The sequence below is a fragment of the Peromyscus maniculatus genome, chromosome 7 (assembly GCF_049852395.1).
Source record: "Peromyscus maniculatus bairdii isolate BWxNUB_F1_BW_parent chromosome 7, HU_Pman_BW_mat_3.1, whole genome shotgun sequence".
In the NCBI taxonomy this organism is placed as follows: domain Eukaryota; kingdom Metazoa; phylum Chordata; class Mammalia; order Rodentia; family Cricetidae; genus Peromyscus; species Peromyscus maniculatus.
The window spans coordinates 2,912,828-2,934,049 of NC_134858.1; the positions used below are offsets into that span (position 1 = coordinate 2,912,828).

At 38.9% G+C, this 21,222-nt stretch overlaps 1 protein-coding gene across 1 annotated transcript; it reads left to right on the forward strand.

Annotated features, from left to right (window-relative positions):
- Positions 1 to 8,422: 8,422 nt before the first annotated feature.
- On the forward strand, positions 8,423 to 19,366 carry LOC102928241 (caspase-1). The gene is made up of 10 exons (XM_006983749.4): positions 8,423 to 8,857; positions 9,464 to 9,730; positions 9,993 to 10,055; positions 12,946 to 13,058; positions 13,679 to 13,852; positions 14,242 to 14,476; positions 14,963 to 15,103; positions 17,629 to 17,738; positions 18,185 to 18,288; positions 19,267 to 19,366. Exons 1-9 carry the CDS (start codon positions 8,851 to 8,853, stop codon positions 18,281 to 18,283), a joined length of 1,209 nt encoding a protein of 402 aa, XP_006983811.3. The 5' UTR covers positions 8,423 to 8,850; the 3' UTR covers positions 18,284 to 18,288; positions 19,267 to 19,366.
- Positions 19,367 to 21,222: the final 1,856 nt, after the last annotated feature.

Sequence of the window (21,222 nt, forward strand, 5' to 3'; positions counted from 1 at the left end):
ACACGCCTTTAATCCCAGAAAGCCAGCCTTTAATCCCAGGGAGTGGTGGTAGAAAGCAAAAAGATATATAAGGCGTGAGGACCAGAAACTAGAAGCATTTGGCTGGTTAAGCATTTGGACTGGTTAAGTTTCAGGCTTTTGAGCAGTAATTCAGCTGAGACCCATTCCGGATGAGGACTCAGAGGCCTCCAGTCTGAGGAGACAAGACCAGCTGAGGATCCGGCAAGGTGAGATAGCTGTGGCTTGTTCTGTCTCTCTGATCTACCAGCATGGACCCCAATAACTTGCCTCGGGTTTGATTTTATTAATAAGAACTTTTAAGAATCCTGCTACATCTGGCACCCAACGTTCGTGTTACGAATTCATGAAAAAGCTGTTTGCCTGTGGCCTTGTGAGCCTCAGTTCAGGCCCAAGCTACACTCAGCCGGTTGTGGTGGTGCACGCAGTAGGATTTGCTGAAGGAGACAGAGGCAGTAGGATCCCGAGTTTGAGGTCTAGGAGGCTTGGGAGAAGTTTCGCCCCGGACTGAGCCACAAACAGTGGTGGGACCATGGAAGCAGTGGCTACTGCTCCACGTTGCCAGCTCCTTCTCATCGTGTTGGTGACTGCGGTGATACTGCTACCAGGGACAAAGAGTTTACTGCTGCTGGTTCAGAGAAGAATTGCCAGGACCATCGTGTTACAAGAAAGCATCGGCAAAGGTCAGTTTGGAAAATTTTGGCAAGACAAATTTTGGTGGGGAGAAATTGCTGTGAAGATTTCTATTCTAGGGAAGAATGTTCATGGTTCCGAGAGACAGACATTTATCAGACTGTGATTGCTCCAAACCACAGAGGAGGCAAAAAAAAAAAAAAAAAAAAAAAGTCTGCAGGAAACCATGACCATGCCTAACAGTAACTTTGAAATCTTCAAAAAGATGACAGGATTCTACAACGATGATTCCACATGGACTATGATAAAGCCATTAAGCCGATTAACACCATGGAAAAATCGACTTTAGACTACAAACTGGTCAGAACAATTTCGAGAGGACAAGTTGAGATGATCCAGCCTGACAGACTACTCAAACAAGGACTTGAAACAAGCCCTGAACTTTCCTATTATGCAGAGACTGGACAAACGATACAGGACTTGATGATTAACCCCAAAATTTTCTTTTCAAGATTCCCTAAAGATATCTTCACCCCTAGAAAGCAAAAAGAAAAAGAGAATATAGATATGAGATAGATCATCGAATCTACTCTGAGGAAAAAGATAAAGAAATAATAGGATAAATAGGTAGATCACTGAATCTACACTGAAGAAAAAGGGGAAGATATAAAAATGACAAAAGGTAGACTAATGAATCTATTATGAAAGGAGAAAATATGGATATGATAAGATAAAAAGGGAGATTATGGAATCTACTTAAAAAGGAACTACTTGTTTTAAATAAGATAAGTAATGAAAATTTTTTGGTCTGAGTTTATCAGATGTTACTGGACTGGACATTGTTAATATATATAATGGAGTTTTTTGTCTGGATCTGTCAAATGTTAATGGACTAGACATTGTTAATGTAATCTTGACTGTATATTGCATATACTTATTGAAGATAGTTTTTCTTGTATTAGTTATAAGCTTTTTTAATTTTAGACAAAAAGAGAGGAAATGTGGTGGTATTGTGTTCCCCAAAATATTGTGTACTCTAATAAATTTATCTGGGGTCAGAGAACAGAACAGCCACTAGATACAAAGGCTAGAAAATGGTGGCACTCACACCTTTAATCCTAGCATTCCAGAGATAGAAATCCCTCTGGATCTCTGTGAGTTCAAGGCCACATTGGAAATAGCCAAGCATGGTGACACGCCTTTAATCCCAGAAAGCCAGCCTTTAATCCCAGGGAGTGGTGGTAGAAAGCAAAAAGATATATAAGGCGTGAGGACCAGAAACTAGAAGCATTTGGCTGGTTAAGCATTTGGACTGGTTAAGTTTCAGGCTTTTGAGCAGTAATTCAGCTGAGACCCATTCCGGATGAGGACTCAGAGGCCTCCAGTCTGAGGAGACAAGACCAGCTGAGGATCCAGTGAGGTGAGATAGCTGTGGCTTGTTCTGTCTCTCTGATCTACCAGCATGGACCCCAATAACTTGCCTCAGGTTTGATTTTATTAATAAGAACTTTTAAGATTCCTTCTACAGTACAGGATGTGTGCCAGGAATGAAAACCAATACATTTACTGGAATATTAAGTTAGTGCACTTTTGATGAGCTCTTTATGAAGCTGAAATAAAATCCAATGTGTTTCCTATTCTCTTGAGTTTCCTCACTGTAAGTGTCTTAGTTAGGGTTTTAATTGCTGTGAAGAGACACTATGACTATAGTAAATTTTATAAAGGAAAGCATTTGGGTGGCTTACAGTTTCAGAGGTTTAGTCTATTATCATCATGTTGAGAAACATGGTGGTTTGCATGAAGCCATAGTGCTGGAGTTCTACATCTTGATCCATAGTCAACAAGAAGTGAACTGAACACCGAGCATGGCTTGAGCATGTATGAGACCTGAAAGCCCCCACAGTGAAATACTTCCTCCACGAAGCCATACCTACTCCAACAAAGGCCCACCTCCTAATAGTGGGACTTCCTATCAGCTATGGGGTCCAATTACATTCAAACTATAAGTCACAGAGTGAGGTCACTGTAAGTTGAAGCTAAATACGATATTGAGTATTTTCAGTGTTTTGCTTCACAGAAAAGGTTCTGGCCACTGACAGTGATTTTTTTACTTTTGTATATGTTGGAGGATTTTATAATGACATGAATTCTTTGGGAGGACACAGTTTGAGGATGGTCTGATATCATTTCAGGAATCAAGAGTACTACCTAGGATCAATGCAGGACAATCATAGGATGTGCGGCCATCTGAAATTTCCTGGCTATAATTTGTTCAATATGTAAAATGGAATTAACACCACTGTCCACATGTCATCCCTCAAAGAACTAAAGGACCTTGCAATGGCCTAACTGAATGCTTGATAGCAACAGAATGAAAAGCAGTGAATTTATTATATGCCTTGCTATCAATATCCATAGAGACACAGAATCACTGTGTCTGAATAAAAGAAAATCCTGGAAATATGCATTATAACCCTGCTGCAGAGGTGACGAATGGATTTCCTTTAACATCATGAATACTACAAAACTTAGAATTAATCCAATCAACATAGCACAAGCCTATTCACTGCAAATAATTTCAAAGAGGATTAGAGAGGCTCTTGAGGGGCTTCATGTTCAGAAAAGCTATTAAAGCAAATGAGGGCCTTGAGGTCATGGGCATGTGCACCGGGCAGCACCCACTCTTCCGCCCTGGTGGTCATGACAGTGCCTGGAAGGACAGACTCAAAGTAAGAAGAGCTGGCTTCTTCCACCCACTCTGACTTGATCTCTGAAGCTCAGAAGTTTAGTTAACACTAGTCAGGCTATGTATAATGCAAATCAAATCTAAGAACTTAAGACAGAGTAGTTTAAAACAATTGCCTTAGTTTCTGAATTCACAACTTTCTTAATCAGGAAAGTTCTCTTACATAAATATTACAGAGCCACCACTTTAGCTAGAACCTTCCTAGAGAAATTCTCTTTTTCAAATAGAACAGCTTCATTTAATAGCTTTTAAACATGCCCCCAAATGGCAATTCTCTGTTGCCAGCTTACCTAGCATATTTGTTATGTTTATCAATGTTATGTCAAATACCTAAAAGAACAACTTAAAGAAGAAAAAGCTTATTTTGTCTAACATTTAAGAAGGTACAATCATCATGAAAGGGAGTCCCGGAGATGGAAGCATGAGATTCTAGTCATACGGAATTCCCAGTTAGAAAGCAGGAAATGATGAATTCTGGTACTCAACTTGTTAATCACCCTTTCTATTTCTCTGGGTATCCCATGTACATGCTGGTTCTACTCTCACCCTGAAAGAGCAAATCTTCCTTTCTGGGCTAAAGTGCTTTGCAAACACTTTCAAAGACTCACCAAGATCTCCTATAGGATTTCAAGTCAAGTTAAGTGACCACAAAGATTATCTGCACATCTGGCTTTTTTGTGGAATATTTAGCCTCCCCCATTTTAAGTCTTCAGTGTACTCGTTGAATCAACTTCTATCTTTTCTCATCAGAATGCTCTCCTTCCCCTCACCCCAACCTTATGCACAGACACTTAAATCTTCAGTTCTATTACTGACTCTTCTCATGTGAATTGTGAGGGAGCCTTTACTATGTGTCAAAATTCAATATCCTACCAACAATCTTGATACTAGTAGCCTATTAATTACTGTCCAAAATACTTGTTCTTCATATCAAATTCTAACTTTCTAATTTTTTAAAAATTTTATTGATTTTCATAATTGTGGTTTGTAAATAAAAGAGACATTTCTATTAACTACTCCTCAAAACAGAGTAAAAGGCTAACATAGCTACTCTATGCAATGTAAGCAGAGTGATCTCACCGTTTATGTAGGGCCTAATGATGACCTTTGCACCCTATGATTGTGAGGAAGCAAGGTGACCTGATTTCCTGCTTCCACAGTAAATGTTTGCAAGACTATCTCAAAACAAAGAGGCTTCTCACCCCTTTTTTCTTTCCAATTTTCTTTCCTGTATTCTCCCTTAGACCAGTATCTCCAAGGTGAATGACTCCATATTGGAAATACTTATATAGTGGTGGTCAGCTTTGGAGTATTAAATACATATCCACTTTAAACTTGATTCATTTTTATGCTATACATGTTTTTTTCCTACATACATACATGTGTATGATGTGCATGTGTACCTGCAGAAGCCAGCAGAAGGCTTTGAATCTCCTAGAATTAAAATTGTAGGTATTGTGGATGTTGGGAACTGAACCCCTGCCTTCTGCAAGAGCAACAAGTATTCTTTAACAGTGAGCCATCTCTTCAGCCCCAGTATATCTATTTTAAAAGATGAATTTCACATCTGGACAGTAGTTGGTAATGTCACTGCTTCCAAATAGTCAAAACTATTTATCCTAGGAAATGAGATTTTTCTAACAAGTATTCAGTGTGTGGAAGAATTCTCTTGACATTTCTGGAAAATTGGCCAGTGACTGTTTTATTAGGTGTCATTGCTATGTCACCTACCATTTTAGAAGTTGTTATTATACAAAAGCCTCCTAACCATAGGTGCCTCCCTCTCAAGTAAATTAATATGTTGGTTTTTGTTGTTTGTTTTTTAAATCAAGTACAGTCTTTGAAGTCTATCCTTTTTGATATTATTTACAAATTCAAGAAGATGTTTCTTTTCTAAATCACACTCAGAAATGTTCTCTGAGCCAGATATGGTAGCATACAACTTTAATTCTAACATTCAGAAGGCAGAGGCAGGCAGATCTCTGTTGGTTTGACACCAGCCTAGTCTGCATGTGAGTTTCCAGCCATCTAGGGTGCATAATGTGACCCTGTCTCAAATAAAAGCAATAACAATTGAAAGAAAAAAACCAGAAAGATTCTCGGAACTGCTCATTGTATCCCTATTTTGAGTCTTCTCGACTGTAGGTTGCATTGCCCTTTATCAAGTTCTCAAAGGTAAAGCACTTTTGTGGCTTTGTAAACTTTCTCTTAATTGACCAATGAGTTTCTTAAGTCACATTAAACTGGGCATGTCCAAAGCTAAAGTTATCATCTTCCTCCAAAGTTTTTCCTCTTACACTTTACCTATTCTACTAAGGGCATCACTATCTATGCATAATTTGGTATGCATGTTTTTAATTAATGTAGAATGTCACTTTTTCAGTTGACACCTGTGTTAGGGTTTCTATTGCTCTGGTGAAACACCATAACAAAACAACTTGGGGAGAAAAGGGATTTATTTTACCTTATTCTTCCAGATAACAATCTATCACTGAGGGAATTGAGTACAAAAACTCAAACACGTTGGAATGTAGATGCAGGAGCTGATGAAGGGACTATGAAGGAATGCTACTTACTAGCTTGCTCCTCATGGACTCCTCAGACTGCTTTCTTATAGAACCCAGGACCACCAGCCCAGGGATGACTCCACCCACACTGGGCTGAGCCCTCCCATATCTATCACTAATTAAGAAAAGGCCCCACAGGCTTGCCTACAGCCTGAGCTTATGCACACATTTTCACATTTAAGGTTCTGTCCTCTCTTATGATTCTAGTTTGTGTCAAGTAAAAAAAATAATAACTAGCCAGGACAACACCCCAACTGGTAACTCAAACTGTGGCACATTGTTTGATTCTGTTGTCATGTGTATACACCAAACTACCACCCTTCCAGTTATCACCTGATTGTGCAAACCTAGCTGTAGGGTCCAGGAATATAGGAATAAGATAGGAATATAGAAATACTCTTAAGAAATGGAAACTGACAGCCTTCAGCTTGGCTGGCGAAAAGGGATTAACCTTTAACTGCCTGCAGTGTTTTATGATGAGCTGCTCCACAACCCAAATGTCAGTTTTCCTTTACTAAAGACTGCCCTTTGCAGCTCTGGGGCTAGCTATTCTTTGATAACCCCTACCACTCACTACCAAAACCAAAGTTAATTTTTAATGAGTTCTCTGTGACAGCCTGCCATGCCTTGTTTCCTATCCCCCATCCCCACCTCCGCCATGGGAACCCAGCTATGTCAGGAAAAATTAATTGCAGGTTTGGACAAACATCAATTAACTGAATTAAGAAGGGCTACAGGGATATAAAAATATTATTTAGCTAAAATTCCCAAAACCATGTAAATGGAAAATTGTAAAAACCTAGAACAATTTGTCTCTAAGAGTTTAACTTCAAAATTGTACAAATTCCTTTGTCTATGTCTAATGCTTTACTATAAAAAAGAGGCTCATAGCCCACCCCCTCCAACTGTGACAGCCTCAGAATAGTGAAAACTGGCTGTGGTCTCAGCTGGCTGAGAAGTTTTTGTGCCCTGCAGTGACATTTCCATTCCTTGCGGGGTAGTGGTGGTGGGGGGCATGGAATAAAATCTGCTTCTGGTTTAATGGACTTTGCTGGTTTGTCACCCATTATTGTGTGACCGCAGACCCAACATAGCTTCTATGGGTTTCCATGACAAAAGTGCTCCACGAAGTAGATTTTCTGGATCTCTCTCTTCCTCACTACACTGTAGCTTCTAATGTGACTGACAAGTGTGTGTATCACCATTGAAGCTTCAGTCATGTTTGCAGCATAGTTGAATGTCGTTCCTTTCTCTTTTTAAGATTTTAAAAGAAGCTTATGTTCCTTTAATATGTACATTACAGCAAACAAAAGCCAAGAGGACAAGAACTAAGGTCATCTAATTGCAAGTATGAAGGAAAATCCCCCAAAAGAAGCTATGTCTGGATGTGAACACAAAACGCCTGGAAGAAAATTTTGTATCCACAGAGACTGGTGGACCAATTGGAATTTCTGCTCTGTGGAAAGATTGGAGTTTTGTAGGTTCAGAGACTAATTAGTTTATGTTGGGCTAATTTTAGCCTCCTGCAACAGCCATTCCTTGCTCCACTCTGTATCTGAACCCAGTGATAATAAATAAAGACCCCCGAGAAGCTATTAACTCTGGAGAACATGAGATTTCACCAATCGGAGAGCTGAGATTGTCATCAGATAACAGTTTAGCACTATAGCAAAGCGTTGCCCATCTCAGTGTATCTGCTGAACTCACCAATGCATTTTATACTTGCCTGGATTTATGGCTTTCTTGGTTTTCTAAAACTCGAAAAACTTGATGAAACTGCTTCCATGTTGGAACTTGGGATTTGGGTAACTGAAGTCTGTGTTCCTGGGCCCTAGAAATGGCTCCAGGATAAACCTCTCTTTACCTGTAAGATGAGAGCTGTGTTTTTATGACACAAGCAGCTCAGCTTGATGTGTCCTTATAGACCCCACTCATTGTGTTTTGTCCCAGCCCCCACCTCAGCAGGCATGCCCTGCTAGCCCAAGGGCAGCTCCTGCCTGGAAACTGAGTGGTCTGACTGAGGATCCACACCTCTCCTCCTCCAGATCCACTCTCAGTCTCATCCCCAGCCCTGTAGCAGAAAACCTGCTGCCTTCTCCTTTCCCTCTGTCCTCATCCCCAACAGATCACAAAGATCTTCTCCCCAAAACTCCCTTTCCAAGACTCATCCTCTTATCCCAGCCCCAACACCAGCAGGCATTCCCTGTGAACACTCCAGCCTAGTAAGCCAGGGAAACAGGAAAGCCCACTGAAAACCTCCCCCATGCCCTCTTCCCACCCCAATCCAATCCCTCAGTCTCATCCCTATCTCTGTAGCACAGCCCAGCTGCAGCCTCCCTTGCAAGTCCCACCTCCCAGGCTACATTTCCCATGGATCCCGCAGAGCAGCCCCTCCCAACTTCCCTTGAGCCACTCCTGGCTTTACTCCAGCCCCTCCCCCAGCTGGTGATCCTGCTAACCCACAGACCTCACAGGCCAGAGACCTTCTCTTCTCCCTCTGCTCTCCCAGCTCCAATCTCCAGTCTCATCCTCAGCTCTGCAGCAGGAACAACTGCGCAGCCTTCCCTGCACTCCGGTTCCCATCTCCTGTGGACCCCACAGATCTTCCCTTTCTAACCCTTCTGCCTTAAACTTGTAGCCTTGTCCGAGCTCATTCTTTGCTTATGACTGAAACACACTCGCTTCCTACCAGGAGCGATTCCAAGTATTGTGGAAAGATGATTTCCAAGGTTGACTCTTTGTCAAACTGAGTTTCAGACGAGTAAGTCTGATTAGGGAAGGAAGCATGCCCACACATGAATAGGGGTTATTGCTCAATCTGCATTCACGCCCTGGTGGAAACGAACTTTCAGTTTCAGTAGCTCCGGATGGTAGGAGAGAAACACCATGGCTGGTGAGTTTTCCCTGCTGTTAAAGGGGCTAATTTGGTGAATAAGTCGTTTGGAAGGGGGCTTTTCTGGGAGCTATCAGCAGCTTCTGCAGATATTTACTTGAGCTGAATCTGGGGAAAGGGAAGACTGTGTGGAAGAAATTTGCACAGCAGATTCTAAAAGCCACAGAAAGCAAAGGCCAGGGCCTGAGAGGAAATGGTGCTTTACTTGCATCCTGCGCCATTTTGCAATCTTAAGTATTATGTGTCCCTAGTCTGACAGCTTGACTCTCAGATGACTCACAGAGATGTAGGCTGCGAAGGAGAATGGTTTATCGTTATTTCTCTGTTTTGTTCATCTGATTTGAGAACATGTGAAGCCAGGATGAGCGTCTATACTTCTTGAGCTCTAACAGAAAGACAGTAACTTGGTACTCCTGCCTCCCCCATATGCTCCTGTGTAATGTTGAGGGGAAACAGAGAAGAGAGATAGCAAAAAGAAAGGGATAAGGGGTGTGTGTGAAAGAGACATTTTACTGATTCAGTCTGAAAGAGGCTATGTCCTCTTTACAACATGAAAGGGGCTCGTGGTTGTTTTCTTGACTTGAAAAATCTTTTTGCCTTAAACAGACAACATCCTAAGGGCAAAGAGGCAGCAGTTCATCCGTTCAGTGAATGCAGAGACAATAAATGGCTTGCTGGATGAACTTTTGGAGAAGAAAGTGCTGAACCAGGGAGAGATGGAGAGAATAAAAGCTGTAAATGCCACTGTTATGGACAAGGCACGGGACCTGTGTGATTCTGTCACTAAAAAGGGGCCTCTGGCATGCCAAATCTTTATCACTTACATTTGTAATGAAGACATCTACCTGGCAGGAATTCTGGAGCTTGAATTGGGTAAGAGCCTGCATGTCAGACTAAATTGAGAGTGCATTTTTATAACCAATATCTGATTCACATGTTTCTTATGCGGTTTGAAGATAACTCCCTCACCTCAGACTCCAAAGTTCATTTTTGTTTCACTGGCCCTGTCATATCTCCTGTCTTTATTACTCCTGTTCCTTCTGCCTGGTCTCATGTAGCTCATATTGGCCCCCAACTGACTGTATAAGCAAGATTACCTTTGAATGGTAAATTAATTGCTTTTGCCTCTCTTCAGGTTCACCAGCTGAAAATTCCATCAGGACAGATAATTTCCAAGGAGGACTTCCTTCTTCCTCAGGTAGACCCTAATCTTTTTGGCTATTATCTTCATGGAGTAAACCTAAGTTGAGGGGATATGAGTAACTCCCAAGCATTGATTCTGTCATTTTCCTCCTTCTATTCTCTACATGTCTTGCTCAAGCAAAAGCAGTTCTCGTGGCCTCACCACCCATATTTATAGCAAAACTTTCGGAGTGTGTCCCTCAACTCTTAACTCCGGAGTTGGGTACCAAACCTTACATTCATGTGCCTACTGCACATATTCCCATCTCCTCTGGATATTAGTTTCTAACTCCGCTGCAGGCAAGCTTCTCAGTCTTCCCTATCCTACTTCCCTTCAGTGTTCTCTGCCTTTGCTAAAGCTGTCATCATCAGCCATTGTTCAAATGAGAAACTCAAGATGCATTCTTAGCTCTTCTTTTCCTCTCCTACTTACCAACTTTCAGTGTGTGGCTAAGTTTTAATGGGTTCCCTCTCAAGTCCTCCTGCACTTTATCACACATCTGTTATTTATAGCATACAGTAATTGCCAATCATTACTCTCTCTATGGTTATCTATGTCAGCTATAATTTTCTTGGTCATTAGAAAGGTAGTTATCACATGCCAATTGTACTCTAGACATTGTTCTATAAAATCTTCAAGAATAATAAGCATGAAAAACGATTGTTCTGATTGAATTGAACTTGAACAAAAAAATATTACATGAATATTTATTTAATAGTATTTTTATCACTGAATTAAAGCTACAAATATTTTAAGCATAGTAATGATGACGCAAACCTTTATTAAGATAACATGGAGCTCAGTTAGAATGTCAATATTCATAGTGTTTCTTACATGATAGAAGGTTGTTCCTTATTCGAGAAGATTATAAAAGTCATTCTCAATGAGCAAGCAGCCTCTTTGTTAGTATTTCTGGCACCACCTGGCCTATCCCCAGGGCCCCCAGCTGCAGCCACTACATATACCTCTGGCATGCATGTGTTGTCAGTATTCAGGCAGATGCCTAACCATCCCAGGATGCTATGGCCATACCTTTAAAAGCAAGCGCTGCCCATTCCCCCTCCCTTTTTCTGCACCACTTCTCTCTCAAAGGCAGGTCCCCACGAATCTCCTCTCTCCCTAACCCTTTCAATAAACCTCCAATGTGGGTTTGTTGCATGGTGCGATCCGTTCTCATCACCACCACTATGACACTCTTCCAGGCCAGGGATCCTCCACACTGTCTCACATACCTACAACAGACCTAACTAACAGAACTGTGTTTCCAGCCGTGTTGTGAGAGACATTGGAAAGGATGTGAGAAGATTGTGGGAGACTTTGTAAACTCAGCTTAGATGTATCACACACCAAACACATGTGTGTCTTCTATTGCTTACAACTGATCATTCAGACAATACCTTCTGAAATGCTGGTAACAAGGATATCTTAGTGGCACAGGGTGGGTGCATCTTATAGACTGATTCTGAGAGTGTACAATCAACCTTCATTGGAAAAAAAAACAAAAATAATCTTAATTTACACAATATTAGAGCTACCACGGGAAACATTTATGTCCTGAATGACAAAAACCACATTAATATTTCAGTGGTCTTCATTGAAATGGCACCGTAACCTTATGGAAGCTGATGATCCACACATACCAGATCCATTGCTAATAATGTTAGTTTTGAATAAGCTCATGTCTTTCTTAAGAAATGGATAGTGTTGCATGTTGTAAGAGAGGTTTTTCACGGTAGTTCTGAAATAATTTCATGCACAAAACAATGCTTCCTCTCAAGTCAGAAAGGCAAGTGTTTAAAAAACACCCAATTATTCTACTGGATCTATTAATGATAGTTAATCCACATGTTTTATTCTATATTTCATGTAGTGTGACATTCTTATATACTTGAATACTTTATTCAATTACTTAAAAGTACCTCTAATATGAATAAATATTTGTTTAATTTGTTGTTGCTTTATACTTATTTGTGCAGAAGCAAGACATCTTTTTCCAAGTAATGAGTATTTTCCATATATTTCCAGTATATTCTTTCTAAGTAATTTATGTTCTTTTCTACAGTCAATACATTTTGATGACTTGGCTCAACTTGCTAAACATACAATTTATCTAACACCTTTTAAAATTAATCAAAATATCCTCATTTTAATTGCTTCATTTCTGTTCTCTAAGTACCTAAATAAATTATTTCTATTTTGAAAATATATCAAGTGTACATGAAATCATTTAGAAGTGTATCGCCTGATTGAAGATATTGGAGTTGGGATCCGATAGAAGCTCCAGGAGCTCATAGAAACTACTGTGAAACTCTCCCTCATAAGTTAGTGCAAACAATAATGAATTCACAACATTTGCACATTAATTTTAGCACTTACATGCTACTTCACGTTCATTCTAGTAAATATATTCAATGTTGTTCCTTCTTTGGTTAATGTACACATACAAGAGAAAGTGATCCTGAGGGAGAGGATAAAGAATCATTTCTAAAAAGTACTTAATGTGATGGCTACTATTGTGCACATGTTAAAAGAAAATAGGTAAGCATGTGTTTTTTAAATTTTTCAATGGAATTAAATAAGATATATTTTCTACCTCCCCTGCATGAAATTTCATCTTAGGCTTCAAATAATTTCTAAAATCAATTAAAAATCTTAATACTCTGTGCTTTGTTCTTATCTAAAATATTTGTTAAAATGCTAATCACAAGATAGATCCTAGATCACACCACTACTGGGCATCTCTGGCTTTCAATCTGCCCATTAATGATGGTGTGTATCTCATTCTACAGTGTGGTAATGAACCCAGGGTTGTCCTCACCTATCTTCACACATAGATAAGACTGTAAGAGACTTGATGTGAGAGCGCCAGGCTTCAATACATCCATGGTATTTTTGTCTTTTACAGAAACAAAGCAAGGACAGAACAAAGAAGGCAGCAAACTTCCAGGACCAAGTGGGACCCTCAAGTTATGCCCCTTAGATCAAGCCCAGAAGATTCGGGAAGAAAACCCTTCAGAGGTGCTGTGCACAGAATTTGGGATGGAGTGAGCTGAGGAATACTGAGGCCATCCTGAAGGACAGTGCTTCTTTGTCACAGCCATGTTCATTGAAATGTCCCAGAGACTCCATGAGCCACTTTGCCTTACATAAAAGTTCCTTACCCCTAGAATCTCAGGCTTAATTTGGAGTCTTACAAATTTTGTCAATTCCTTGGTATACAATAATAGCAACAGCAAAATCAGTGGATGACACTAGATTCTTACGTGAGTCAAATATTATTCCACACACTTTATATCAACCTTCAAAATGACCCACATTAGAGATTCAGAAACTGAATCAGGTACAGGTCAATATTATGTCTAGAGTCAGTAAAAAAATTGGAGGAATCAGTTTTACAATTTAGAGATCCCTAACTTTGTTTTTCAAAATTTTACTTTCAAAATTAAGGGTAAATGCCCAGAGACCACGTGGAATTTTGGAAATTCCATTAGCACTTTGACTTAAGAATCAATTCCCTTCCTGTTCTTAACCTAATCTTCACAAGGTTGTTTTCTTGAAGGAATTAAGAGGAGGGAACTAGGAACTACCATAAGCACATAATTAAACAAGGCTTTTCATCCAATCTGCCCTTCATACAGATTTATCCAATAATGAATACATCCACTCGTACACGTCTTGCCCTCATTATCTGCAACACAGAGTTTGAATACCTTCCTAGGAGGGATGGAGCTGATGTGGACCTCAGAGAAATGAGGTTGCTGCTGCAGGATCTGGGATATACTGTGAAAGAGAAAGAAAATCTCACAGCTCAGGTAGTATTGCTCATAACATGAAAACAATGTCCATATCTTTCAAACCCCTAGATAATGCTGGAAAACATGTAGCAGAAGTTTGTAATGATGATATCCTTTGGTGAGAAGCCACTGAGTATTATACATGCCTGTCAAGTGCTAAATGATAAATGCTTTAACCAAAGTCTCCTGAAACATCTAATTGGAAAATATTTCTACCAGTTGAATGATCTCAGGATGACTTCCTATAATCTTTATAGCCTTGATTTTCATAAAATTGAAAATTAGAAATTTTCTTTTCCATGTCCCTCATTTTCATTGAATTATTCAAGGACTCCCTTTACTGTTTCTAGAGACATCTCACAGTGTAATGATAGTTCATCTAAAATCACTAATCTGGTCTCTTACAGGAGATGACTGAAGCGGTAAAGGAATTTGCTGACTGCCCGGAGCACAAGACTTCTGACAGTACTTTCCTTGTATTCATGTCTCATGGTATCCAGGAAGGAATATGTGGAAAGACATACTCTGATAAAGTACCAGATGTTTTAAAAGTTGACACTATCTTTCGAATGATGAACACTTTGAAGTGTCCAAGCTTGAAAGACAAGCCCAAAGTTATCATCATTCAGGCCTGCCGTGGGGGTGAGTTCTGATAGTTTAAATCAACAGGACATTCACAGTCTGACCTTATCATTTATATGTAGACAGTACTTTCCAGTGTTTGGGGTTGATATGTAAATATCAAACAGCTGTTTTACTACACAGTTAATAATGCATTCTGTAGATTGTATGTCAAGTTGGTAGATATTTGCTTCATTTTCCACTAGAGAATATCACTATCAACTGTCAGTGAATACATATTGGTCTCTGGATGTTATTGGAGTCCATTCAAAGATTAATAGAGAAAAGAATCATTGAAACATTCCTATAAAACACACACACACACACACACACACACAGATACATACATATATATTTACATTCACATGTGTGTATGTATTCACATTTATATATATATTTGACTAAAAGCTGACTAATATGTTACAAATAGAGTTTAATAAACACTTCAAGCAAACAATAATTCCCTTGGAAATTGTTGGTAACATAAAATGAATTTTGTCTTTCTAGAGAACCGAGGAGTGGTGTTGGTAAAAGATTCAGTAGAAGACACTGGAAAAAAATTCCTAGTGGATGCGGATTTGGAAGATGATGGAATTAAGAAAGCCCATATAGAGAAGGATTTTATTGCTTTCTGCTCTTCAACACCAGGTAAAGAATTTTTTTTATGCAATCTCCAGACATAGTCTACTTCTACTACTACTTATTACATAAGATATTTAATGACTTCATATTCAATCCTTCCTTACCCATAGAGACAAAATATACATATTTTTTTCTGAATTAGTAAACTCTTTCATGATTCATAATGTTTTTCCTAGAAATATGAAGGAAAACAAAGAAATGAACAGATGAATATGCACCCTAAAGTTCATTAGAATCTGAAAGGTGCATACCATTGGGTTTAGTCAGGACACCAGTGTGCACAGGTATGAAGTATTTCCAAAATCCTGATGATTAAGACATGGAGACAGGAAAATTAATCACTGGACCTCAGGTCTTCCGAGCCCAAGCTGGACAAGTGCCTGCAATCCCAATGTTGTTGTGAGTAGTTGAGAGGGTGGACACGGGACAACCTCCTGAAAACATGACCAGCTAACCTATGCCACATATTGGAGGCTAAGTGGGTTTAATGTGAGATGGTTTTATACATGAAAAGAGATATTAATAAATAATTCAGTTATATGCTAAACAGTAATAGTCAGACTACATCCTAATACTTCCAGTTATTACATCTTATGTTAAGGCTAGTTGTTCTATTTTACCTGAGATTTCTTGGAATTTCTCACCAACATTTGCAAATATACTTCTTATTGTGGCAAGGATTAAACAAGACTATATGTGTAAAATATTGAACAATTCCTAAAATCTCAAACATTAAGTTATTCTTATTATCAAGGTTTTAATTTGTAATCTAACTCAAGTTACCTACTATATTAAGAATTAAATAAAACTCATTTGAGTCTTTCATTTCATGAATTTTCCATTTTGGGGGGCCTATATTATTTTACACAAATGCAACCTTAAGACCCTACCTCTGATCAAATAGCTTACAGATTATGTTATTGACAATGGTTACAATCTCTAGACATAGTCTACTTCTACACTGGTTAGTTCATGCCTTAATCTATATCTCACTCCATTATTTTCCAATGATAAAATTTCATGGCTATTGATTCATTCTGGGCTCATAGGGCCTTGCTGAATGATTGGTTACTGATAAATTCTGGCAGATGGAGAATCATCTTTGGAAATATACCAAGTAATAAGTCTATGAGACTCCATTGCATAGTTTCATACCATTGGTCACACAGACAGCCCTGATTACACTCAATGAATCATTAAAATGACAGAATGACATGCACACAGGAAAGAGACATATGAGTGGAGAGGTGTTGGCTTATGAGTGGGAGGGAGTTAATGAGAGGGTAGGATATAAACATAATCAGATGCATTCTATATATGGAAGAAATTGTCAAAATAAAAAAATATATTGAATTTAGAAATACCATCACAAAATATCCACATTTCCAACTTAAGAATGTAGCCAACTTTATTATTAGATTTAACTGTTTCTTTATATCATTTCTTCTCATCTTGCACACACATTCCTCTCTGGTTGTAGTCTTCTTCATCTATCCATTCTTGCCATCCATGCTGCTGGTTTCTATATCTCTTTCTTTTGCTATCTTCACTATTCTTTGTAAATGGTTCAGACTCAGTTGGGCGGTGGTGGCACACTCCTTTAATCCCAGCACTTGGGAGGCAGCTCCATGAAGATCTTTGTGAGTTCGAGGCCAGCCTGGTCTATAGAGTGAGATCCAGTAAAGGTGCAAAGCTACACAGAGAAACTCTGTCTCAAAAAAAAAAAAAAAAGTCAACAACTTAGCTGGGTGATGGTGGCACACGCCTTTAATCCCAGCACTCAGGAGGCAGAGGCAGGCGGATCTCTGTGAGTTTGAGGCCAGCCTGGTCTCCAAAGCAAGTTCCAGGAAAGGCGCAAAGACACACAGAGAAGCCCTGTCTCAGAAAAAAAAAAATGATTCAGACTCCACCTATCTTCCATACCCACTACCAAACCCAGTTGTAATTTGCCTGTGTAAACCTCAACCATATAGTAGGACTTTTTGGAAAAGAATCTGGACTTAGTAGGACTTTTATGGAAAGAATTTGGCCTTTTATTCTCTTCACTGTCAAAGTATTTGCAGAGATACCTATTTCTACTCTACATTTCCTTTACCTAGCTCAGATTTTTGTGGTGTATTACCTGTTCTTCAAATGTCTCTTTTTGGTAGAAATATTTACTCCCAACTTACAATTAAAAATATTGCATTTCAAAATGTGCAACAGACTTAAGTCAGAGCCATTACATGGCATCCTGGATAAAAACACTCAGATACTTATTCTCCCTTACCCTAGGGCCTGCCTCTCTACTAGATTTTCAGCTCTTTGACATCAAGAACTACACCATCTGAAAATCTGCATTGTATTTAGCAACTGCCTTGAGGAAGAGGGAAGGGGAATTCATTGAATTTTATATATCCATTGAAAAATGGCAGGCAGTTTATGAGATACAATATAGATTCTATAATGTGTCCAGTTAGAGTGGAAAGGTTAGAGTGGCCTATATCCAAAGTAAGGCCTGTCATAAGATTTGGAATATATGTTATTCACAGATAATGTCTCCTGGAGGCATCCTGTCAAAGGCTCTCTTTTCATTGTGGAACTCATCAAACAAATGAAAGAATATGCCTGGTCTTGTGACCTGGAGGACATTTTCAGAAAGGTAGGATTCTGAAGCTTTATTGATTCTACTTCCCTGGTCCTTGGCTATTTAGGATGGTTCTAATGGGAAAGCTCTGGACATGTTTGTCTTGTAATAATGTAGTCCTTTCCAAACAGCTTTGTATTATTATTATTTCTTTTTGGTTAGTCAACAATACCTCCATGATGCCAATGTTTTATGATCAAAAGCTTTAAGAAATAATCATTTACATTAACTGCTATCCTGCCCCTATTAGAAAATGGAACAGAATCTAATATCCCTGTGTCCATCATATTTGTAATTCTAGCAAGAGAACTTAATAGTCTGGGATGTAGTCTCATAGCCTTAGTTCTTACAAATGCCTTGAGTTATTGTTTATTGTCATGCTAGTCAATGCAGTTTTTTCCATCTCAAGTCAAGATTCTACTCTCTGAAAATAATGGCTGTAAGCCTCCTTTCTCTTTTAGGTTCGATTTTCATTTGAACAACCAGAATATAGTTTACAGATGCCCACCACTGAAAGGGTGACTTTGACAAAACGTTTCTACCTGTTCCCAGGACATTAAAATAAGTATGTTGTACCATTGTCTATGTACGTGTGTGTGTGTGTGTGTGTGTGTGTGTGTGTGTGTGTGTATACAGCAGGGAAATGTTGGATAAAGACCACTGAAGATTAATAAAACTGATCCTGGTCCAGGTTGCTAGGTCTGACATAGTTATTGGAGAGAGTAGGGAAACACTGAAGGGATGCCAGGTAGCATGAATCTTAAAAGTTCTTATTAATAAAGTCAAACCTGAGGCCAGTTATTGGGGTGAACACTGGAAGATCAGAGAGACAGAACAAGCCACAGCTATCTCACTGGATCCTCAGCTGGTCTTGTCTCCTCAGACTGGAGGCCTCTGAGTCCTCATCTGGAATGGGTCTCAGCTGAATTACTGCTCAAAAGCCTGAATGCTTAACCAGCCGATTGCTTAACCAGCCATATGCTTAACCAGCCAAATGCTTCTAGTTTCTGGTCCTCACACTTTATATACCTTTCTGCTTTCTATCATCACTCCCTAGGATTAAAAGCTTGCTTCCTGGGATTAAGGGCGTGAGTCACCATGCCTGGCTGTTTCCAATGTGGCCTTGAACTCACAGAGATCCCAGATGGATTTCTGCCTCTGTAATGCTAGGATTAAAGGAGTGTGCTATCACTGCCTAACTAGTGGCTTTTCTGTTCTCTGACTCCAGATAAGTTTATTAAGGTACACAATATTTTGGGGGACACAATACCACCACATTGCCATGTTTTCAGTTCTCTACAAAGAACATTCTTTCTTAGCATTCTCAGATTTGGATGGGTCTTTCTCAGGGTTAGTTGTTGTGAACCAAAATTTTGTGAGGCCTATGTTCTATGTGTCTAGATTTCATCTCAATAGAATAAAACTTAAACATCCCTTGGTTCTTCTCTGTTATGAGTGTATATACCAGAATTACAGGGTGATATGATAATCTGCATATATATCAACAGAATTCTTATGTTTGTGTAATTTCTCTTTCCCTTAGGAAGCCAAGAATTCCATCATTCTGTACCTGTTTTGGGAATCATGTCAATGAAAAGCAACATTTCACTAAATGATGCAATAAATCTCAAACAAAACTGAAAGGCTACCCTGTTTGTTGTTGCTGTTGCTATTGGATTTTCCTTTGCTTGATTTGATGCTCAGAGCACAAGTGTGTCTTTTTTATTGAATTAATTCTTTGATAATTTTATACATGTATAAAGTGCATTTTGATTACTATAACTTCATACCTTCTTTAGTATTCTTTTATCACGATAATTACTCTCCTCTCTACCATTTCCTTTCACAGACCCATGTGTCTTTTTTTTTTTGAGACCTACCAAGTTTAACCAGGATCATCAGGGCAACCATGGGAAGGGACTGTCCACTGGAGCCTTGTAGATACCTAAGTGGAAATACAACTGCAGACAGTTAACTGGCCTTCTCTGTAGTGAATTACTGTTCTGTCTATGACCTTGTAACACCACCCCTAGATATGTAGTAGTAACTGACCTACCTACCTATGACCTTGAAGTACCTGCCCCTGGGGCATGGCTTGGGACTACCCTTAAGACTTGAGACACTTGTAGGCTGGTTTCTTTTCTTACTCATGGGCTGGATGTTGCAGACAGTCTCAGTGGCAGAACAGCATTAGACTGTATCTCAGCTTTCCAGGGTAAATCACCTGTGCTGTAAAATTCCTTTACCCTTTAAGCAGACTCCATGGATTTCTCATTATCTGGCCCCCAATGTGGGGCACAAACCCACAACCCTGGGATTAAGAGTCCCATGATCTATCAGTTGAAACTAATTTAGCAAATTATCAGCCTTAGTAAATTGCATTGTTATGGATTATTATATATTGATACAATTTAAACTATTTTTCTACTCCTATGTAAGATAATTTGTATATTGATACAAATTCAAAACTATAATTGTCATATTGCCCACATGTTCCTACTTGTATTTGAAATATTTTGTATATTAACACAAATGGAAAATTATATTTACCATATTGTATATATGTTCTACTTTTGTTTAGAATATTTTATATATTGATACATATTAAGGATATTGTTATATTGCACTATATATTTCTACCTCCGTTTAAGATATGTTGTGTGTTGTCACAATTTTGAGGTCATTGTTCTTACACTATACATCTGTTTATAGACTGTTTACCTTGATATGTGAAGTCTTAGTCCTTAGGTTATTTAGGTAGATAAGACTTACAGATTAATAGTCATCTATAGTTGTGTTAGTTAGGTTTTCCAGATTTACAGAAACTTATGTCAGATGGATAGGAATCTTTAAATGCTTCATAGACCTAGGGAACATGGCATTTAAAATGTTTTGATAACTTAGAATTCTGTTAACGTTGAGACACAATTGCTCCTGGAAGGACCAATCTTCTCACTTGAGAGAATGTTGGACTTCTAAGACACTCCATTTGAAAGTTTGTCTTCTTCTTGGCACAAAATGCCCTGCTCAAAGAACTTCCCTTGCCTTGACTGCTGACTGTATGAGCGCTGTCCTTTCTGGACAAGCAGGACACAAGGAAAAGTGACTACTGAAACTTGCCAAAACAGGTTAAGATGGTCTCTCAAAATTTTTGCTTCTGAAAATGGTCTGACAGATATTCTAGTCCTTTAGCCAAAATGGATGCCCCAATTGTGCTGAGAATCTTTAGGTGACTGTCCAGGCTGCCAGCTGTCTCTGTCTATTCTCATTTTTTTTTTTTTTTTAGAATTTGCTTGTTTGCACTTCCTGTTTTCTCAGGTAATATTATTTTCCTTCTCAAGTCTTTGATTGGATTGAAGACTAGATAGTTACAGTTATAATCCTCTCATATATCTTAGCTAAGAATATTTCAGATAATAAAGTTAGATTCTTTAGGATAGAACAGCTATTGGGGCAATCTCTGTAACATGCCATTTACCTATATTCTGGACATTTCTGG